We start from the raw sequence: 21,194 nt of genomic DNA, 5'->3' as shown, positions 1-21,194 counted from the left end.
TTCTCAGAACACCACACAACTGGTGGAAGGCTTTCTTCTTTCTATAGCGCTTTGGTAAAAAATTTGGAAATTAGAGATCACAGGAGTCATGACATGGCATTGACCCCAAGGCCCCGCCTTTCACACTCTGGACACAGTTGAGCTGAGCAGTATGACCAGACCCTAAAGTCCAGCTTGACTGAGTCTTCCTCTCCTTCAATGCTTCCAGGAACCTCCGTGATGCAGGTCTCGGCCACAGATGCCGACGACGAAGTGAACACCTACAATGCTGCCATTTATTATGACATCCTCTCCCAAGATCCCGAGATGCCTGACAAGAAAATGTTCACCATCAACAGGGAAACAGGAGTCATCAGCGTGCTCACCACTGGGCTGGACTGTGAGGTCAGGGCGGGAGACATCCAGAGGGTATTGTGGGCAAACACACATTAGCTAAATCCATGGACAACACAAAACTCTGCTGAGGCCAGTTACCACTTGTACGGTGATTGTCTGGGCTTTGCATCTAAACACCTGTCCAGAGGCTTTGTGCCTAGCAGGCAGGCATGTCTGTGCTAGGGGCTGGGCCAGATGTGGCTGTCGGTCTTAACTTGGTTGTGTTCGACCTCTCTGCAGAGTATTTCCAAGTATACCCTGGTGGTTCAAGCTGCTGACCTTCAAGGTGAAGGCTTAAGCACAACCGCAGAAGCTGTGATCACGGTCACTGACATCAACGACAACCCTCCGATCTTCAACCCGACCACGGTAATTCTGCAACTCCTTAGACAGTTTCCAAAAAAAAGGTCCTCTGTTGCTTCACAACTGTTCATGGATGAAGCCTTTGAAAACTTTGCCCAGACCAGTGAACTTGAAGAAGCAAGCAGATTTGGGTGGCAGTTGTCTCTGTCGGGGGCCTCCTGGCAAAATTTTGTGAAGTTGCAAAAAACACCTACTGAATCCATGTCCTCATATTGTGCATCTTGGTAGCAAATCTTATCAGGGTCTATTTATTCACTGAACAAACATTTTCTGAGTTTATGCCAGGCACTGTGTTAGACACTGGAGACATGATCACAAACAAGGCGGACAAAGATGCTGTTTTCATGGAGTTTATAGTCTAGTTAGGGAGATGTTAAGCAACTTATATAAATTATTGTGTGCAATTGTATTAAATGCAGCCCAGGAGAAGGGACTAAGAGCCACATGGAAGAACCTTAGCCTTATTGTATCAGTTAGAAATCAGCTTTCTGGTTAGTAACAGAAACTAGACCCTTGGGATTTAAACAAATAGGGTTGACTTTTTCCTCTGTGTCACAAAAAGCCCAGAGGTGGATAGGCCACTCTGTCATTAGAAACCAGGTTTCCTGTGTCTTGCTGTCCCACCATCCTTGGTGCATGACTTCTGTCCTCAATGTTACCTTGTGGCCCAAGATAGCTGCTGGAGCTCCAGCCATATCTGTGCTTCTTTCAGGAAGGAGGCAAGGGCAGGGGGTGCAAAAGGCATTGCTGCTAAGTCAAGTCCTCTTATTTCTGGGAAGACCTATCTCACAAGTTTTGTTTACATCTCGTTAGCAAGTGCTGTCTGTAAGGAAGACTGGAAATACAGTATTTTATTTGGGAACATTGCTGCCACCAACAATATAGTTAGTGAAGAAAGGGAGAATGGATATTCAATAGGCAATTAACAGTATCTGCCACCCTAACCCAGGCATTGTGACAGTAACATATACAGTAAGACTTGAAAGGTTGGCAATGTGGGACAGGGGAGGGTGGAACAGTGTTCTAGGCAGAGGGATCAGCACATGCAAAATTCCCTGAATCAAGAGAAAGCTTGATGCATAGCAAGAACTAAAAAACAGTGTAGTGAACCAGATGAGGTTGGGTCCTGCAGGACCTTGTAGACTGAGTTAAGCATTTTAGAATTTATCCTGAGTGCAAGGGGATGTCATCAAATGGTTCTAAGCAGAAGGCTGTAATGACTAGGCTTTCGTTTTATGCAAATTATCGGTACCACTGTGAATGATAGGGGATGAGGGGGGTGGTGGCTAAACCACAATGCCTTACACTTAGTCACTAAGATCACACAGGGCTAGAGTGTGCTAGGGGCTGGGAAAGCCAGAGCCTTGGAAAGCTACTTCAGGTCCTCATGGAGGAGGATGTTCCTGAGTGCTAGCTGATCCACCAACAGGAAATACTCGCAATGAGTGGCCATTTTCTCTGAGACTCTTTTCTGCAAGGCTTGGGCTCAGAAAGGATTCTCTTAGTCCCCCAAGACCTGGTTCCACTACTGAGTCTCAGGATGTCATAAGTGACCCATCTCCTCCTTTGCTCTGCAGTACCAGGGGCAAGTTCTTGAGAATGAGGCTTTTGTCACAATCGCTACCCTCAAAGTGACTGATGCTGACCTGCCCAATACCCCGGCGTGGGAGGCTGTATACAACATATTAAATAACAACGAGGAGCAATTTGTTGTCACCACAGACCCAGTAACCAACGACGGCATTTTGAAAACGGCTAAGGTTTGTATGGTGCCTGGCAAGATGCAGAAACTGACAGCTCAGTGAGCTGCCTACTTCCATGTCCCCTGGACCCCTGGTGTCTTCTCCAAAGATTAGCATGCCAGTGGTGGGGTAGGGGTAGCCGGCTTTCCTAGGTTCTGGTGGGCCCATTGGGGTTTGCAGTGACTCCAGCCTCCTGGGAGAAGTCAGGAAGCTCCCGCCCAGCATCCTAAAATTAAAGAGGAAGTACCATCTGTTTCTTTCCCAGAAACATTGACCTACCCCCTGTAGCCATTTTGCAAATGCCAGGGAAAAGGGTTTACTGGACTCTGCTATTTTGCTGGATTATTTTAGAAGTGGGGCAAATATGACTGTTTTTAAAAGATGTCCTGGAAACTTGAAAACTAAGAAGTTGAGTGATTTCTTTGTTGAAGTTAGTCAAAGAGTTAGCAGATCCCTAGATTAGCCCCAGAACTATGACTTCTTCTTGAGCAAGTGAGCAGACCCTCTGTTTCCGAATTACTTAGTACATAATCTTATCTCCCCCTGAACATTTGAGGTTAACATTTTCTGTTATGCTATCAACAGAAGAAAGAAGCTAATAATCGGAGTTCCTACCACACATGAGGTCCTTTATAAAAGCTCCCAGTTGGTTCCTTACAGCCCTTCTGGGAGGTAGCTCCTTTTCCTACTCAGGTGTGGACACAGACTGAGAGGTTAAGTGGCCCAAGTCACACAGCCAGGAAATGGCCCCGCCTGGGGCTTGACCTGGTTGCTGACTGATTCTGAACTCCATGTCCTTGACACTAAGCTTCCGGGCTTGCTGAGGTGGACAAGCAGGCTCTTCTGTCCCTCTGCTGTGGACATCATGTGGACAGCATATCACAGAGGATGTGAGCATTCTCACTGGTCCTGACTTAATGTGCTAGCGTTTGGTAACTGAGGTTTGCCGTTTGAGATTTCATGTAGTTTGTCTTCTCCTCCTGGGGTTCTCAACTCGAATGCAGCCAGATTTGAGAACCACTGGTGCAGTGCTAACCAAAAGCAATTGTTAAGGATTTAACTTTTTTTTTTTCTACTAACGTAAGATTTTTAAAAAACTCATTTTTTCTGTTCTTTAGGGCTTGGATTTTGAGGCGAAACAGCAATACATTCTCTACGTGACAGTAGAGAATGTGGCCCCCTTTGAGGTCACTCTGTCCACGTCCACAGCCACCGTCACCGTGGATGTGCTGGATGTGAACGAAGCCCCCATCTTCGTGCCTCCTCAAAAGAGAGTGGAGGTGTCCGAAGACTTTCCAGTGGGACAGGAAATCACATCCTACACTGCCCAGGATCCAGACACATTTATGGAACAGAAGATAACGTAAGTGTGGATGTTTCAACTGACTTGCAGCAACTGGGTGTGTGTGTGTGTGTGTGTATATAAAATATTTAGTTTATAGTATTTGATCATCATTGTGCAAGACCCTTCTCTTAATTGGCTTTTTAAAAAGCAATTCCTTTTTATCCCTGTTCCCCATACTTGTCCCATTCCCTCCACTGTCAGCCACTCTAGGTATACTGTGCTTCCTCTCTGAGTTCATGAAGTATATAGTAGGAATGGTTTTAATTTACATACATGGTATTGTTTATAAGTAGCTTAGTGTTTCTCCTCTTTAAACTTGAAGGCACAGCCACAGATACTGAAAATGCATACAAACCAGCAGCAACACCCTCGTGATCATGTATGATAAAGAGTGATCTTAATCTTTTGAGAGCTGGATTTGAGTAGGAAAAACTAGTAGAGCGCAAACCCAAACATGACACGTGTGCCTTGTTAGTAATAGTGTGATTTTCAGGGTTAATAGAGGCTTTGGCCAATGTGCCTGCTTCCTTTTCTCAGAGAGACAGATTCCTACCTGTTAATATCTACTTTAGAGGAACCTGTCGGAAAGCTCTGAACTATTTATAAAAAAATGTTATGCAAATCCAGAGTAGAGTCATGCCTGGTAATTGAGTGTGTTCGTGTTTTGGCGGGAAGGGAGGGTATTTGTATTTTAGCTTCAGTACCTAGAACTTACGAAACGTAAACAAAATGTAAGTGTAACTTCAACTTGTGAGTTACTCTGGGAAGTGCCAATTCTATCCTGAGTGAAAGGGCTTACAGGTACCTTTAAACCACTCACGTGCACTGTACAGCATGAGCTGTGTAAAGGGTTCAGGTAGTGACTTAGTGGCTGCTAGCATTGTTAGACCAGGGACCATGGGGAATTTTTAAAATGGAGGAACCAGGCTGATAACTCCCAAACCTTCTGATTAATTTTAACATTTACTAAAAAAGCAAGGACAACTCCACCTGATGTGCTTGATGGGATTGAATAGCATGTGCACAGCGCCGCTGAAGAAACAGTTTTTGGAGAAAACAAAAGTTGAAACAGAATCTAATCAAGTCTTAGGATCTGATTTTGAAGAATGCATGGAATGAAGAAACAAGTTAAATGCCATGAGGAAGCAGTCAGCCAAATATAGAATGTGGAAACACATGACAAATGACACGGTTTCTTCAAATAAATGGCAGAAGACTGGGGTGACCGCTGTAGATTAAAGAGTACTAAGAGACAACTCAGTCAATTGTCATGCGTAGACTATGCTGGAATACGGATTCAGCAATCCAACTATAAAAGACACCTTGAGGCAATTAGAGAAATTTGAACATAGACTTGGCATTAGATGACATTAAGTAATTATTATTGTTTTTGTCAAGTGTGTTAGTGGTGTCATGATTCTGTTTTTTTAAAAAACTTATCTATGGAAGATACATGCTGAAGTGTTTACAGGAGAAATCTTATGATGTTTGAGATTTGCTGTAAAATATTCTAATTTTCAACATGTAGTCAATGTACTGCTCGTAATCCAAGGATTCTTCTAGGTGTTCCAAAATATAAGGGCTGATAAGATGCGATTTTAATCAAAGTTCAAAAAGATAGTGAAGAACCAAAGGCGATATTGTAAGGTTTTTTTTCAGTGATAAAGCTTTGGATTGTATGGTTTCCAGGCTGGGTTGATATCTTAGCTTGCAGTAGTGAAATAGTTCAAAGCCTCTCTATGGACAAATTCAGAGACAAAGTCTTAATATTGTGTGTAGAGGCCCTTACCCCTAGATAAAGAGCACTCTATGTAGTACATTGCTTTGTATTTCTAAGAAAGTGAGGATAAGCCCACAGGTATCCAAGGCCTTTGCCTCCTTTCTTTGATTCCCTTTTAGCTCTGCCAGACAATTTGGCTCCTTCCAGGCTATTTCTATGTATTTGAATACATTTGAATACACTTATGTACATGATTCTGCAAGACCCCAGTGGATGACTGGGCGGCATATACCTGTTTTTCATTCCTTTGTTTCCTCTGATGGACCGTTTCTGGTACCCTTCATAAGGTGTTGCTTAATAGGATTCTCTTGGCATATTGAATAAAACATTTTTTTAAAAAATTTTGCTCCATAAGACCAGAAGGAACTTTAGCCTCTCTGACACCCACCATTAAATGCCAATAATGCAACCCACCCCAAGTCACCGTGTCAAACCACATCTCCAAATGCTCATGGCTTAGGTGTTGAGTGACACCACCATTTGAGAACTACTGTACCCTTTGGGGAGCTGTTCTGAAACAGTCTGCTTTTAAAAATGCATAAGGATCACAGTACTCATTATTCAGGCAAGACTTATCCATTTAGATGCTAAATCTATCAGATGAAATTTAATTGGTGAACAAGGGTATCCTTAAGTTACCTCCCCTCAGATCATAGGTTAATTGCAAAGGAGAGGAAAGTACCTTTACTGTGAAGAAATCTAGTGGCCTCTCTGTTATCCAAGTGATCAAAGTGACATGAGTAAAGAACAAACAGATGCCATATGCCTTCTAATGAGATGCATCACCTGTGTAGTGGTTTTGCTCCTCTCCCCACAAAAGAATAACTGAATCTAATTATCAGCAAATAATCAGACAAACCCAAACTAAGGGCCTTTCTACAAAAAATTGGCCTGCATGTTTCAAAAGTATCAGTGTCAAGAAAGTAAAGAAAGGCTAAGGAATGGATCTGAATTAATGGAAACTAAAGAAACATGACAACTGGGCCGGCCAAGTGGCCTCTAGGTTAAGAGTTGGCTTGGGAGCGCCAGCTCTGAGCAGCAGGGCCCCACTTTGGATCTCACATGAGGGCCAGTGATGCTGCGCCCTCTACCGCTAAGATGGTGAACAACAGCTCGACCTGGAGCTGGGCTGCCGTGAGTTGCTGGTGATGCTGTAGGCTGCAGAAGGGCTACTGCGAGTGGCTGGCAACCAGCGTGAGTGGCCGGCAGCCAGAGTGAGCTGCCATGAGCCACCATGAGCGGCCATCCAGTGGCTGGCGACCGATCTGCCTCAGCTGGGAAGAGCACAATGATGACAATACCAACATGGGCCAGTGAAGCAACGTCCTCTACAACTAGACTGAAGAACCAAAGGGCAGCAACTTGTCTGTTCCCCTTCCCTGATTCCCCAATAAAATTAAAAAAAAAGAAAGAAAGAAACATGACAACTGAGTGCCATGCATGATCCTGGATTGGATCCTGAATTGGGGGGCAGGGATGCTATGAAGGACAGTGTTGGGAAAATTGACAATTTGAATACGTTTTATATATTTAATAATAGTATTATATAAAAATTATATTTCCTGAAATCAGAAATCAAATTGTGATTATGTAAGAGAATGTCTCTGTTCTTTGGAGATAACACATTGAAGTATTTATGAGTAAAGGAACATGATGTCTACAACTTATTCTCTAATGGTTCAGCAAAATAAAAAATGCCTATGCATGTCAACCTCTGTATATCATAATGTATTAACAATGGGCGAATCTGGATGAAGAGTACATGGATGGTCAGCATGCTTTCCTGGCAACTTTTATATAGGTATGATTTTTAAAAAACAGAAGCTGAAAATGTTAGGGAAGTTGGAAAAATGTTAAAACGAGAAAATGGAGAAGTTGGTACCACTGTCAAGAAAGAAGAGCTTTATAGACTTCATCAGCTATATATATGCTGTTAGCTGTTCCCATTCTAAGCCAGATCTTGTGCCTTTTCAGGTATCGGATTTGGAGGGACACTGCCAACTGGCTGGAGATTGATCCGGACACTGGTGCCATTTCCACTCGGGCTGAGATGGACAGAGAGGACATTGAGCATGTGAAGAACAGCACATACACAGCCCTCATTATAGCCACTGACAATGGTAAGGGCACCCTTCCCAGCTGGCCTTGCGGCCTCACGCAGCTTGCTTCCTTGCCCCCTACCATTCTTTTGGAGGCATGAGTTCAGTTTTTTCTCTTTTATTCTAAACAAAAGCATTCTCATTGTCAAAAATGCAAATAATTTAGGTCAAGCAGGAGTTCCTTTTCATCACTCCCTGTCTGTCTATCCTCAAACCCCACTCCTTTGCGATGGGGGCCAGACCACCTTGGTTTAGATCCTAGGACCAAAGCTTAATACCTGTGTGACCTTGGACTTAACGACCTAATTGTTAATGTCCCTCAATTCCTTTATCTGACAAAATGCTAATAATACCCCATCAGAATTAAATGAGTTAATTTGTGTAAAAAATACCTAGAAGAGTGTCTGCTACATAGTACATGCTCTATAAGGACTGTCATTATTATTATTATTATTATTCTTAGTGAAGTTTGTCTCCTTCCAGACTATTTCTGTGTATTTGAATACATTTATGTATATGTAGAAATATAATTTATTTTAAAACCACTATCTGGTTTATAGCCTGTTTTTGGTTTTATGAAAAAAAAAAACATTATCTTATACATGTTGTTTTAAGTTAAAAAAAATTTTGTTTTTTTTTTACTTGGATATATGTCTTTAAGACACACAGATCTACCATGGCACATAATAGATCTGCAGGCATACCTTGGAGATGTTGTAGGTTCAGTTCTAGACTACCTCAAAGTGACTTGTAATTTTTTTGCTGGTGAAGGGTCTTGCCCTCAGTTTGTAAAAAGATGCAACATCTGTGAAGCTCAATAAAGAGGTATAGGCCTATACCTCTTTTCAATAAAATGATGCTATCAGGATATAGCATAATTTAATCATTCACGCATTACAAGACCCCTGGGGTTGTTTCCAGTTCTTCATTATTTACGTGAGTGATAAGTAAACATCCTTGTACATGCCTCTATGTGCAACTATTTCCCTTGGATAGATATTCAGAAGCAGAATTACTGCTAAAGAGACCTGCTCACTTCCTGTGATTAAATTCTCTTCCTCTTTCTCATGCCTCAACCTCCCGAGGTAGTAATTCCAGACTTGACAATCTAGAAAGCAGAGGAAAAGGCAAATAAGGCCTTGATGGGGCTCTATTCGCAGAATGCTTTTATGTAAAGGAAAAGCTAACCCATTGCTTCAGCTGGTGTTCCATGCTGGCCAGCTATTTATGGCTGCATGGAATTCCCTAGCATGGCCTGAGATAAGCTGAGGAAATAGTACCCAAGCCAAGGCTGACAAACTTTCTGTAAAGGGCCAGGGAATAAATATTTTAGCCCCTGAGTCTCTGCTGCCATTGCAGTCTAGAAGCAGCCATAGACAATCTATGAAGGAACGAGTACAGCTGTGTTCCTGATTGGTCCAGAAGGCCTTAGTTTGCTGACCCTTCACCTGATAATGGCTAAGGTGTGGTTGTTCTGAACGATCCCTTCAAGTGCTACTTTGTGCATGACTCAGTACTTGACGTAGGTCTAAGAGGAGAATGAAGTTTCATCAGAAAATCTGTTAGCTCATTAAATATTTTTTAATTAAAAATTTTTTTAATTAAAAAAATTTTAATGAATGATACCTGCTCATTGTTAAAACAAGAATATTTACATAATAAGGTGAAAAGTCCATCCACGGATGACTATTGGATAAAAAAATGTGGTATATACACACAACGGAATATTATTCAGTCTTAAAAAGGAAGGAAATCCTGTCAAATGTTATGACATGAATGAACAGTGACAACATTATACTAATTGAAATAAGCCAGTCACAAAAAAGAAAAATACTGTATGGTTCCATTTACATGAGGTAGTAAAGTAGTCAAATTAATAGAAACAGAAAGTAAAATGGTGGTTACCAGGAACTGGAGGGGAAAATGTGGAATTGTTTCATGGATAGTTTCAGTTTTGCAAGGTGAAAAAGTTCTGGAGAGCTGTTTCCCAACAATATGAATATATTAACATTATTGAACTGTACACTTAAAAACATGGTAAATTTTATGTGCTTTTTTTTTAAACCACATGAAAAAAAAAGGCAAAAAGAAAAAATAATCACTATAGATTTGCCACCCAGGTATAACTTTATAGGTTTGAGATATAGTCCTCTGGGTTTGTTTTTTTTCCCCTGTAATATACTAGTATTGATGATGATGATGATGATGATGATTCCTTGAGTTATCTACATTTTCTGCTACCACATGCCAGGTGCTGCATCAGGATGTAAAAGAAATGCAAACAGAAGGGCGTATGAGCTTTCAAATCTATTTTGAAAAGCAACTTGCAGCAATTTTTAAAGGCTAACCCTTTGGTAATGACCTTGAAACCACAGAAGTTCAGAAAAGTGAGAACTGGTCGGGGGTAATGAGGACTTCTTAGAGTGGTGAAAATTTAACGGATGAATAAAGGATAAGTGAAGAAGAGGAAGGAGGAGGGTACTCTTGGTGTGAAGAATAACTTGAATATTTATTGTCAAAATGGGGAATAATAAGCATGTCAGAGACCTGCCGGACCAGGAATGCAGGTGCTCTGGGATTGGCAGGACAGGAGCCAGGACGGGCTTTGGGTTCAGTCTGGTGGGAGCCAGTAGGGAATCATCAATGTTCCTGAGCTATGGTCATTCCTATGTATTTTCTCTTAGGTTCTCCACTTGCTACTGGAACGGGAACCCTTCTCTTGATCCTCTCCGATGTGAATGACAATGCCCCCGTTCCAGAACCTCGAAACATGGACTTCTGCCAGAGGAATCCACAGCCTCATATCATCAACATTATTGATCCAGACCTTCCCCCCAACACATCTCCCTTCACAGCAGAGCTGACACACGGGGCAAGTGTCAACTGGACCATTGAGTACAATGACCCAGGTGGGAACTTGAGTCTTGTTTCTAAAACTTTACTCTGATCCTCATGCTTTCCCTGCCCCAGCCTCGGCCCTCCCGTTTGAAATTCCCTTCTCAGCTTTAAGATGTCATCCCTTTCATTGGATGCTTGTTTCCTTGTCCCCTCTACATTTGAGGCATTCCACCAATGGTGCCTTTTCTTTACTGGTATCTGACTCTGTAACATACTGCCTAGTAATCTGTAACCTAAGCAGCTCTGTTCTCCTTACTCAGCTTTGGAATGTCTTTGGTTCCTTAATAATCTTATTCTACAAAAAACTTTTTTTCTCTCCTGGTTCCATCATCTACTTTTGTTGCTTCCTCTAGAACACGAATCTCTCATTTTGAAGCCAAGGAAAACCTTGGAGTTGGGTGACTACAAAATAAATCTCAAGCTCGCAGATAACCAGAACAAAGACCAGGTGACCACCTTGGACGTCTTTGTGTGTGACTGTGAAGGGGCCGTCAACAGCTGTAAGAGGAACATGGCTTATGCCGAAGCTGGGTTGCAGGTCCCTGCCATCCTGGGGATTCTTGGAGGCATCCTTGCTTTGCTAAGTAAGTGTAGCTGCAAGTGTTTCAGCCTTTCACTTGTAACATGGGGGAGGTTTATCTCTTGCTGAACATTTCAGAGGTAAGTGGTCCAAGCCTGAAAGGCAACTCGTTTTGTTAAGTCAACAGGGGGTCCAGTCCTTCTATTTTACTGTTCTTTCAATCCCTCAAGGCAGTGCTTCTCAAGCTCAAGTACATACAAATCACCTGGGCTCTTTATAACATGGGAATTTTGATCCAGTAGCTCTGGGGTAGGGCCTCAGATTCCAAATTTCTAACCAGCTCCCAGCTGGATGTTGCAGGTCCTTGAATCAGTTCAGGGCAACAAGGCCTTGGGGTGCTGTCCTCATCAGCCTGGTCGTCAGTCAGCCGGCTTACCATCCCCACCTTCATACTCCATCCTGGAGGAGGGATGATAGAGGAAGTGGAAGGCACATATCACCTTCACCCCCATCCCACTGGCCCAAACACAGCCTCACCTGGAAGTTCCCACCCTAACTGGGGGATCATGTGCCTGATTAAGTCTTGGCTGAAGGTGGGGGTGGGGGTGGAGTGTGGGGTGAACAGTGTGTATCAACTGAAAGGATGAAGGGGGAAAAGGACAGTGGAGAGAATTTGGCAATTTCTGCCATAGTCCTTAGAACTGTTACCACTTGAGCCTACCTATGGTTGGTACAGATGCTGTTAAGGTTCTAAAACCTGGCGATGGCAAGTCAATTATTGGTTTGTCGGAAAAGTCATGATGTATTTTTTCTATGTTTTTCATGGCAAAAATGCATCATGACTTTTCCGACCACCCAATAGAAAACCTTCAAAGATAGTATATAATAAAGGTGGTCTAGGTCATAAATGCCTTTGCCGTCAGAAGAGGGGGCTATTTTTTTTCCAAGTTGCAGAAAAGAACAGTTTATTAGAAGCAAAAATACATTCCAAGGAAGCAGAAGCAGGCCTGAGCAGTAGAGAACGGCTCAAGGGCCATTATTAGAAGAGAAAGTACACTCCAAAGAGTTTGGAACAGGCCGAGCAAAAGGAGCTCAAAAAGCCAGAAGAGGGGGCTATTAATTGAGTCTCAAGAAAGGTTTGGTGGAAGATGTAGGATGGTTGGGCTACAGAGACTGGTGGAATCCAGGTAGGCAGAGGGGCATTTGAGAGGGTTCCCACACTAGCAAAAGCACAGAGGGAGGAAGGCTTGATTGCAGTGTAGAGCAGGGAGGAGACCAATCTGGCTGGAGTCAAAGAAAGTTCTTAGAGCAGCGGTTCTCAACCTCCCTAATGCCGCGACCCCTTAATACAGTTCCTCATGTTGTGGTGACCCCCAACCATAAAATTATTTTCGTTGCTACTCTATAACTAATTTTGCTACTGTTATGAATCATAATGTAAATATCTTTTTGTTTTCCGATGGTCTTAGGTGACCCCTGTGAAAGGGTCGTTTGACCCCCAAAGGGGTCGCGACCCATAGGTTGAGAACCGCTGTCTTAGAGGGAGCAGTGGGACCAACTCTGGGGCTTTCAATTTAGACTCAGCACAGGTGCTATTGCTTCTGCTGCTGCTTCAATAGATTCGACAAGGGGTTTTGCTTTTGACCTTTAGGAAATGGTTTCAGTACATCCCGGTTGCTCCTGCCCTCTGCTGTCTGTGTTCTCTTAAAATTGAGAAGAAAGACAAGTGTTGTTTGGAATTCAGTGAGCTTTCTGGACCTTTGTTCCTCCAGGATTTGGGATTAGGTTAATTCACCTTCCTGTGTCATGGTCCTAGGGGTGGTAACGCAAGCTCTACCTGCCCACTTAGTTCCTCATCAAATTCTATTTGAATGTGCCAGTCTGCTTTGGGGACAGTGGTTACTGACTAGTGCTTTCATTCTGAGGGAAATATTAAAGATTGTAGTTATGCTTAAAATAGTGACTTTTTAGTAATAGCATTCCCTAAATTTGCTATGGGTATGTTTCATTAGACACAGGGGCCGAGAGCAACATTTCAGCATGTTCAAATGTGGAACAACATTTAAAACAGAAGCAATGCCCGGGTTCAGATTTCCAGCTTCTTATTCCTTATAGGCAAACATAGAACTTACACGTCTAAAGAATGCTCTAGAGAGGCACCAGGGTATGAAGGTTTTCATGTAGTCCATCAATATTTATTGCTTGCTTTGTGCCAGGCTTTGTATTAGACACTGGGGATAATGGGGTTTCGGTACCACTGAGGGGTGGGGGTGGGGGGGTGCTTCCCGAAGTGATAACAATGTGCCGTATTTTGGTTACTTTCCTTTAAGTAACATTTAAGCAATGTTTCATAAGAAGCATCCTTTTGGAAACGGTAACCTGCCTCTGGCCCTCACTTGCTCTGAGCTCCGTGTGGATGGGGAACTGTTTGCAGTCTGCACCGTCTTCAGCACGGTATCCTCAGCCCTGAGACAGGTCGTAGCCCACCCAGCAAGTGCTCGGTATTCCCGTTTAAGAATTATGGTCAAGGGAGTTATGCTGCTTATCTGGATAAGGCCTTGGAATCGTTCTGATTTCAGAAACCATAGTTAGGTTGGATACTTCTAAGAAGCCTTTTTCCCAAGTTTGTGTAACCTCCTGTTTCATTGCAATAGTGCTTCACGAGAGTGTTATATTTAGGTACTTGGGCACAAGTTTCTATAAAGAAAACACACTGAATTATATACATTTTTATTTACAATAAATAGTTTAATAGTTGTTTTTAAAAAAATTAAGTGTTCATTGTATATATCCTAGAAATATCCCAAGATCAGATGAAAGAAAACCTTGGAAATGAAACAGCTTTTAAAGCTTGCTTTCATCATTCTATTTTAAAGAGATGATAAGGAATAAACTGGGTGATTTTATAGTCTGTGTCTCACCCCACCCCCATAGCTAATTTACTATAATGTGCGTGTATCAATCATGTTTAGGCTGACCCAACCCTGCCTAAAGGCTCCAACACACTCAGAATCAAAGCCAAAGTCCTTCCAGTGGTCCGCACATCCCTGCCACCCTTCCCCAATTCTTTTCCCCTCACTCACCCTGCTACAGCCACGCTGACCTTGGCCTTCCTTAATCACACCAAGCATGCTGCTGCCCGTACCATTTCCACCGCCTGGAATATCATCCCTCAGATTTTGGGAAAAGACAGGTTTAAGATCCAGGCGTGAATTAGATGTGAATTGTATGTGAATTCAAGATCACACGAGAATTCACATATACTCGTCTACTCTGTGGTACTGCGTATGTTAACGTCATTGCCATGTGTGTTGTCTAACAGCCATCTGTCTGGTACGCCAGGCAGTGGTGCCCTGTGATACCTGCTTATGGCTTTCTTGACCTGTGGCTCTCACTGCCATCTCTTCCTCTCTTCAGTCCTGATTCTGCTGCTCCTGCTGTTTATTCGGAGAAAACGGGTGGTCAAAGAGCCCTTACTGCCCCCAGAAGACGACACCCGGGATAACATTTATTACTATGATGAAGAAGGAGGTGGAGAAGAGGACCAGGTGGGTTTTAAAAACTGTAGGGCCGGCCGAGTGGCGCGATGGTTAAGAACTGGCTTGGGATGCCAGAGGGCCCCGGTTCGGATCCCACATATGAGGGCCAGTGACACTGCCCTCTACAGCTAAGATACTGAACAACAGCTCAACCTGGAGCTGGGCTGCCGTGAGTCGCCGGCGACGGCGTAGGCTGCAGCCCCTGTGGCAGTGGGTTGCCATGGGCTACCGTGTGTAGCCAGCAGCCAGCGTGAGCGGCCAGCAGCCGCTGTGAGCGGCCGTCCAGAAGCCGGCGACTGATCTGCCTCGCCCGGGAAGAGCGCAATGATGGTGCCAACTTGGGCCAGTGAAGCAATGTCCTCCACAACTAGACTGAAGAACAAAAGGACAGCAACTTGTCTGTTCCCCTTCCCCCAATTCCCCAATAAAAATCTTAAAAAACAAAACAAACCAACAAAAAAACTGTAGTAAAAAGCTTAATGGCAATCTCTTTATTTGGAAGAAGCAATGATTAGAAGGCAGACATTTGAACTAGCTGTGTCACTTTGTATATTATCTTTTTAAAGTCTTATTCAAGACCATAGACATTATCATTGGCCACCATCCTCAATACAACACTGCTGACATTTATTGATTGCTTACTGTTCTGCACTCAGATGACTGAACAGAGGCACAGAGCAGTTAAGTGACTTGCCCAAAGTCACACAGGTAGGAAGTATTAGAACCAGGTGGTCTGACTCCAGAGCTTACTCTCCTCATCACTAGTCTCAGGACACGAATTTCATTCAAATTATCTTTGACATAGTGCAGCTGATCCGTTTTAATATTTTGTTTCCCTGGAGTTATTTTAGCTCTGCTAACCTGTTTTTTACTTTTTGTAGATGTTAAATATTTAGGCCTTCTTTATTTTTCCTGATTTTGGAGATGGTCTTAACATGCTTTACCCCGGAGTTTCCCAGAGAAGTTTTGAAAGTCTGGTGTATTTGGAAACGGAAGCATAGGACCCATCACAGAGTCCTGAGAGGGTGGGAAGGAAGTGAATATTTGCTGAATAATCTAATAATCATACCTTGTGTAAAGTTAATAAGGTAGAATAGTCTACATTTGTGTATCCACAAGTGTTCCTCACAATGCTTTTCTGCAGTATTTCCTTCTAGTGCTATTTTGGAGACTCTTAGGTTAGAAGCTGTCATTTCAGATTACACTGGCACTTGCTTGTAAATATCATACAGTTGGCAGTTAAGGCATTATCTAATACCATAATCTGTAAAACAAACAGAACCCTGTGTGTATGACTGTTTCTGTTTCACTCTTTGCTAAACCTTTACCTTTTTCTCCAAAGGACTTTGACTTGAGCCAGTTGCACAGGGGCCTGGATGCTCGGCCCGAAGTGACTCGCAATGACGTGGCACCAACCCTCATGAGTGTGCCCCAGTATCGGCCCCGGCCTGCCAATCCTGATGAAATTGGAAACTTTATCGATGAAGTAAGTAAGCAAAGTCAAAAGCCAAGGAGCAACTCATCTCTGAATTTAGAAAGGAGCAGTTGTGTCGAAAGTCAGAAAATCTGAGTCTAGATTTTTTTCTTTACCACATTTTCATTTTGCATGATCCCTGAGCCCTATTTTCTTTTTTTATTTGTGTCTCAGCAGAATTTCAGAACTAATAGCATATCGCATTGGTCTTATATGCAAAGTCCATATGGTAAAACCAAGAATTGCTTGAAAGGATTTCATAGAACTAGAAATAAAATGAAAGAGGTTCAAAGTAGATCCAGTTTGGTTTCACTAATGGGTCTCTTTTTCCCTGGCCTGCCATTGCTGGTTGGGCTGCCAGAAAAATAGCATCCATATTGTGTATGTCATAAATGCATTCAGCTATAAACACCAGAAGCTTAAACAGATAGAAGTAGATTTACCTCTTGCAAATAGAAGGCTAGGATAAGCAGCCGAGGCTGGAACATCAGCCTTTTCTGTCTTCTTGCTACACGATCCAAGCATGTAGATCTTTGTTCTCATGCTTGTTGTCTTATGAGCCCAAGTTGGCTGCCACACTTCCAGGCCTTGGGTCTGTATTCCAGTCAGGAAGAAATAGGAAGGACAAGGCAGAGGGCAAAAAAAATCTTTCTTCTAGCAAACTGTTATGGAACAAGGGAGTTCAATCTAAATCAGCGGTTCTCAACCTTCCTAATGCCGTGACCCCTTAATACGGTTCCTCATGTTGTGGTGACCCCCAGCCATAAAATTATTTTCGTTGCTACTCTATAACTGTAATTTTGCTACTGTTATGAATTGTAATGCAAATGTCTTTTTGTTTTCCGATGGTTTTTTTTGTTTTCCAAAGGGGTCGCGACCCACAGGTTGAGAACCGCTGATCTAAATGTAAATAACCAGAACTGTTACAAGATTATCTCCATCTGCAAGGGAGGATGGGAAATAAAGTGTTAAATTAGTTAGTTTAGGGTAAGAAGAAGAAGAAATGAGGGTGGGAATGAGGATCTATTTCCATAAACTATGTTGCCTAACCACTTGTTCAGTTACTGGAATGGTTTTCAGGGCTTCTTTGTCTGATGGTCCAGTGGCCCACAGCAAGTCTTCATGGTAGGGGCTGGCCGTTGCTTTAGCTTCCCTTGAGAGTTGTTGTCAACAAGGACTATATACAAAGCACAGCAGTGTTGGAAGTGACCAAACCATAGCCATTCCAGATCTTAGATAAAACTAGAAACAGGAAGGGCCAGTTTTAACCACCCCTTTTAGATATATCTGGATTCTAGTCCTTTCCTCTATTCACATTCATTAGCATGTTATCACATCTGATTGTAGCTTTTTTTTAATTACAAAAATAATGTTTGCTATTTCAAAAATATAAATTCTGAAAATATATATAAGAAAAAAACCACACAAGTTCTTTCTCAGTTCCCCTGCCCCTACTCACCAGAGTTAACTGTTTACTTGGCATTCATCCTTCCAGACCTGTCCGGGCTGAAATGCATACCTACATGGACTGGTATGGCTGGCCTCATTGTTTTTAGACTCTGCCCATCCAGATTGATTGGTGCTTATATCTCCCCTGCTTACATATTTTACCATTTTAGTTTAGAGGGAAACTATTCTGCATATTTTCCCCCCAGAACTTTCATTAACAACATATCATGTGTCTCTTCCCTGGCAGTTTGTATAAATTTACCTCCTTAGTGTTAATTGCTCCTAGTGTTCTATAGGATGGTTGCGTTGTCATGCGATCTACTTTGCTTGAGGCACCAAGAGAAGGCATCTTGCCTAAGGTAACAGGTGTGTGAGATTCTTTTCATTGAAAAATTCTGTTGTCTTCCTTCTTTAGAACTTGAAGGCGGCCGATAGTGACCCCACGGCTCCTCCTTACGACTCTCTGCTTGTGTTTGATTATGAAGGAAGTGGTTCCGAAGCTGCTAGTCTGAGCTCCCTGAACTCCTCAGAGTCAGACCGAGACCAGGACTATGACTACCTGAATGAATGGGGCAATCGCTTTAAGAAGCTGGCAGATATGTACGGAGGTGGCGAGGACGACTAGGGGACTTGAGACAGATGATGGGGAGAGAAATGGGTCCCTATTCTCATGTGATGGGAAGTGTTGGAATAATTTTTTCTGGTGGTTTTTTAGCTCCTTTCACTTGAGATGAATTTCTGAGGAAGAGAGACTGTGATCAGTGATGCATTTAGGATAGTTACAATTTCCACCTCGTAGATCTAATCTGTGTGTGTTAGAGAGATTTTGACTTATTCCTTGGATTTTTTTTTCTTTCATCACACTTTACATGTGGTGATGTCCAAAAGACCCCCAAATTATAATATTGCAAAAGGTTAGTTTCAGCCTCAAAACTTTCAACTTGCATATTTTCTTAAGGGCTTTGTCTGATTTTTATAAGGAAAGGGAGGGGTCACCTGTTGTGTTGTTTTATGTGTGTATATATACATATATATATGAAATTTTAATTTTTTTGCTTTTTTTTTATCCTATCATCACTGCACTGGTGTCCCATGTTCCAATGTCCACTCTTGCTCCTGAATTTACATTGTTCCAGACAGGAGTTCACTGATTCAGAAATTATTGGGCCATTTTAGGATAAGAGGCTTGTGTCAGTCTGGCCATACCTTGACTAGGTATTGTGTACTCTTAAGACCTTTAATGGTTTTCTTTTTTCATCTCCTCGGTATGTAACTTGAAATGGGCCTCTATCCATACACTTGTTCTGAGTAAGAATGTTTGTTATATGAATGTCATTATGGGGTACTTTGGTTCTAAACAGGAGCCTTGACCAGAAAAGTGGAGTTTTCAGGTGCCACTTAATTATTCATGTTTATTTATCATGTAAACAAAAGAAAGAAACTTAGAATAGTGCCTGAAGTGTTGCAGCCAAAGAGGAAAGGTGTCTTGTCACAGCAGAGGGGGAACATGAAAAGTGGGCTTGGAAATGTCAGGAGAAATTAACACTGAGCCGCCTGGTAATTTAGCAAACTGAGGCTTAGAATGGTTGAAGTGGTTCTGCCTCTAGCCCTGACAATTCTGAAAAAAATGGAAGAATCTCAACCTGTGTTTCCTACCAGGACCTTTAGACCATGGTTTGTATTGGAAGGCCACAATCCCCAAGTGCCTGCTTTTGTTGATGGCTACAGAAAGTACTGGCTGATCTGGACACGTTTGCCCCAAATTCCCAGTGTCGTAGAAAACTGAGACTGTTAGAAAATCCAACTTTTTTCTTAGGAGCAGGGGAGGATGGCGGTAAGGAGAACCTTGATTTGGATCTCCTTTTAGTTGAAATGTGACTGTCAAGAAACTTTTGACAACCAAAAGAAGTTTTATGGAAACTGCTTTACAGTCTGTCAACTGTTTTGTGAAGGAAAAAAAATCATCCCTGCAATCACTTTTTGGAATTGTCTTGATTTTTCAGCAATTTAAACTCTACCTAATGTAGTTATGTTTAGAGCCTATTATTGTAGTTTTGAGTGTATAAGTGTGTGGGTGCTGTTAATTTTGTATTTGGAAAAGGAAAACAATTCAAGGTGAAAAATTTATTCTTAAATATTCATTTTTATAAATTTTATTAAAGAATTTTGTTAAACCATTGTCAACCTTGTTTTATTTGATCACACCACAATTCCAGGCAGGACAAATGGTAGATGAGCTGAGTCTAAAATGGAGAAAGAAGGTTCGTGTTCAGATGACTTCTCCAGAGCTTTGAGTCATTGTGTTGTGGGCAAAGTGGCGAGAAACTGGATTTATGAGGTCACTTTCTATCCATGTGGCATATATCAACAGCACAAAAGCAAATATGGCAAAATGTTTACAATGACTGCACCCATGTTCACTGCAGCATTATTCCTAATAGCCAAAAGGTGGAAATAACCAAATGTCTATTAGTGAATGAGTAGATTAAACAAAATGTAATATATACATACCATGGAATATTATTCAGCCTTAAAAAGGAGCGAAGTCCTGACACATGCTGCAACATGATGAACGTTGAAAACATGACGTCAAGTGAAATAAGCCAAACATAAAATGACAAATGATTCCACTTAAATGTAGGTACCTAGAATAGTCAAATTTATATGATAGAAAGTAGAGTAGAGGTTATTGGGGCTGAGGAGAGGGGGTGGGGAGCTAATGTTATGTGGGTACAGAGTTTCAGTTTGGGATGATGAAGCTCTGGATATGGATAGTGGTGTTGGTTGTCAAACATTGTGAATGAACTTAATACCACTCAATTGTTTACTTCAAAATGGTCAATTTTGTTATGCATATTTTACCTCAATAAAAAGAAAGTAGAGGTCTGACGTGGGAATGTAAAGTGGTTGCATAACACTGAAGGTAATTATTGCCACTGAATTGTATGCTTGAAAATGGTCAATTTTATGCCTATTTTACCATGATAAAAGGGAAAAATAGAATGAGGACCAAGAAAGATAATGGTTATATAGAGAATAAAATTAAACTGTTTATGAAGTACCCACCATATGCAAGGGCCTGTACTAGCAGGGAAATGTGACTTCTGAAAAGGACTACAGAGAAGGTAGCTGCACCCAGCCAGGAGTCTAGCCGATGAGAGCCCTGGAGAACCACATCCCTGCTTCCCTCTTGCTGGTTCTTTAGGTATTGGCCAGGCAGTATGTACTGGCAAGACAATGGAGCTATGCTGCCTGAGTTCAAATCCTGATTCTGTCCTTTCCAGCTGTGAGCTTAGACAAGTTACTTAACCTTTCCCTACCTCAGTCTCCTTATCTCCAAAAGGACGATAACTACTTCATAGGGTTGGCAATGTAAGCAAAAATAGGATGTTAGGAGAGAAAATGCCAAGCATTCCATTTCTGGACTGGATTTAATGGGTCAGATAAAACCATTAAAGTGTTTTGGGCAGGAAAACTATGTGATCCAAAGGTTGTTCTGTGAAGGTGCATCTGTTTGCAGGGATGATGTACTGGCCTGGGGAGGGGACCAGAGATGAAGAGGATTGACTGCTGTAACCAGAGACTACAAGTTGGCACCACTGGGATACGA

General features: G+C 42.2%; 1 protein-coding gene across 1 annotated transcript in view; it reads left to right on the top strand.

Annotated features, from left to right (window-relative positions):
• CDH1 (cadherin 1) overlaps positions 1-20,136 on the top strand; it is a 72,929-nt gene extending 52,793 nt beyond the window's left edge. Inside the window, exons 8-17 of the mRNA XM_019654760.1 lie at positions 209-384; positions 616-744; positions 2,316-2,498; positions 3,599-3,843; positions 7,580-7,725; positions 10,389-10,613; positions 10,956-11,186; positions 14,540-14,670; positions 16,004-16,147; positions 18,000-20,136. Of these exons, the coding sequence (XP_019510305.1) occupies positions 209-384; positions 616-744; positions 2,316-2,498; positions 3,599-3,843; positions 7,580-7,725; positions 10,389-10,613; positions 10,956-11,186; positions 14,540-14,670; positions 16,004-16,147; positions 18,000-18,209 (1,820 nt within the window). The 3' untranslated portion in view covers positions 18,210-20,136. The remainder of the gene's footprint in view (positions 1-208; positions 385-615; positions 745-2,315; positions 2,499-3,598; positions 3,844-7,579; positions 7,726-10,388; positions 10,614-10,955; positions 11,187-14,539; positions 14,671-16,003; positions 16,148-17,999) is intronic.
• The last annotated feature ends 1,058 nt before the right edge of the window (positions 20,137-21,194 follow it).

The sequence above is a fragment of the Hipposideros armiger genome, unplaced genomic scaffold (genome assembly GCF_001890085.2).
Source record: "Hipposideros armiger isolate ML-2016 unplaced genomic scaffold, ASM189008v1 scaffold_9, whole genome shotgun sequence".
Taxonomy (NCBI): domain Eukaryota; kingdom Metazoa; phylum Chordata; class Mammalia; order Chiroptera; family Hipposideridae; genus Hipposideros; species Hipposideros armiger.
This window is presented reverse-complemented; position numbering and strand designations above follow the sequence as displayed.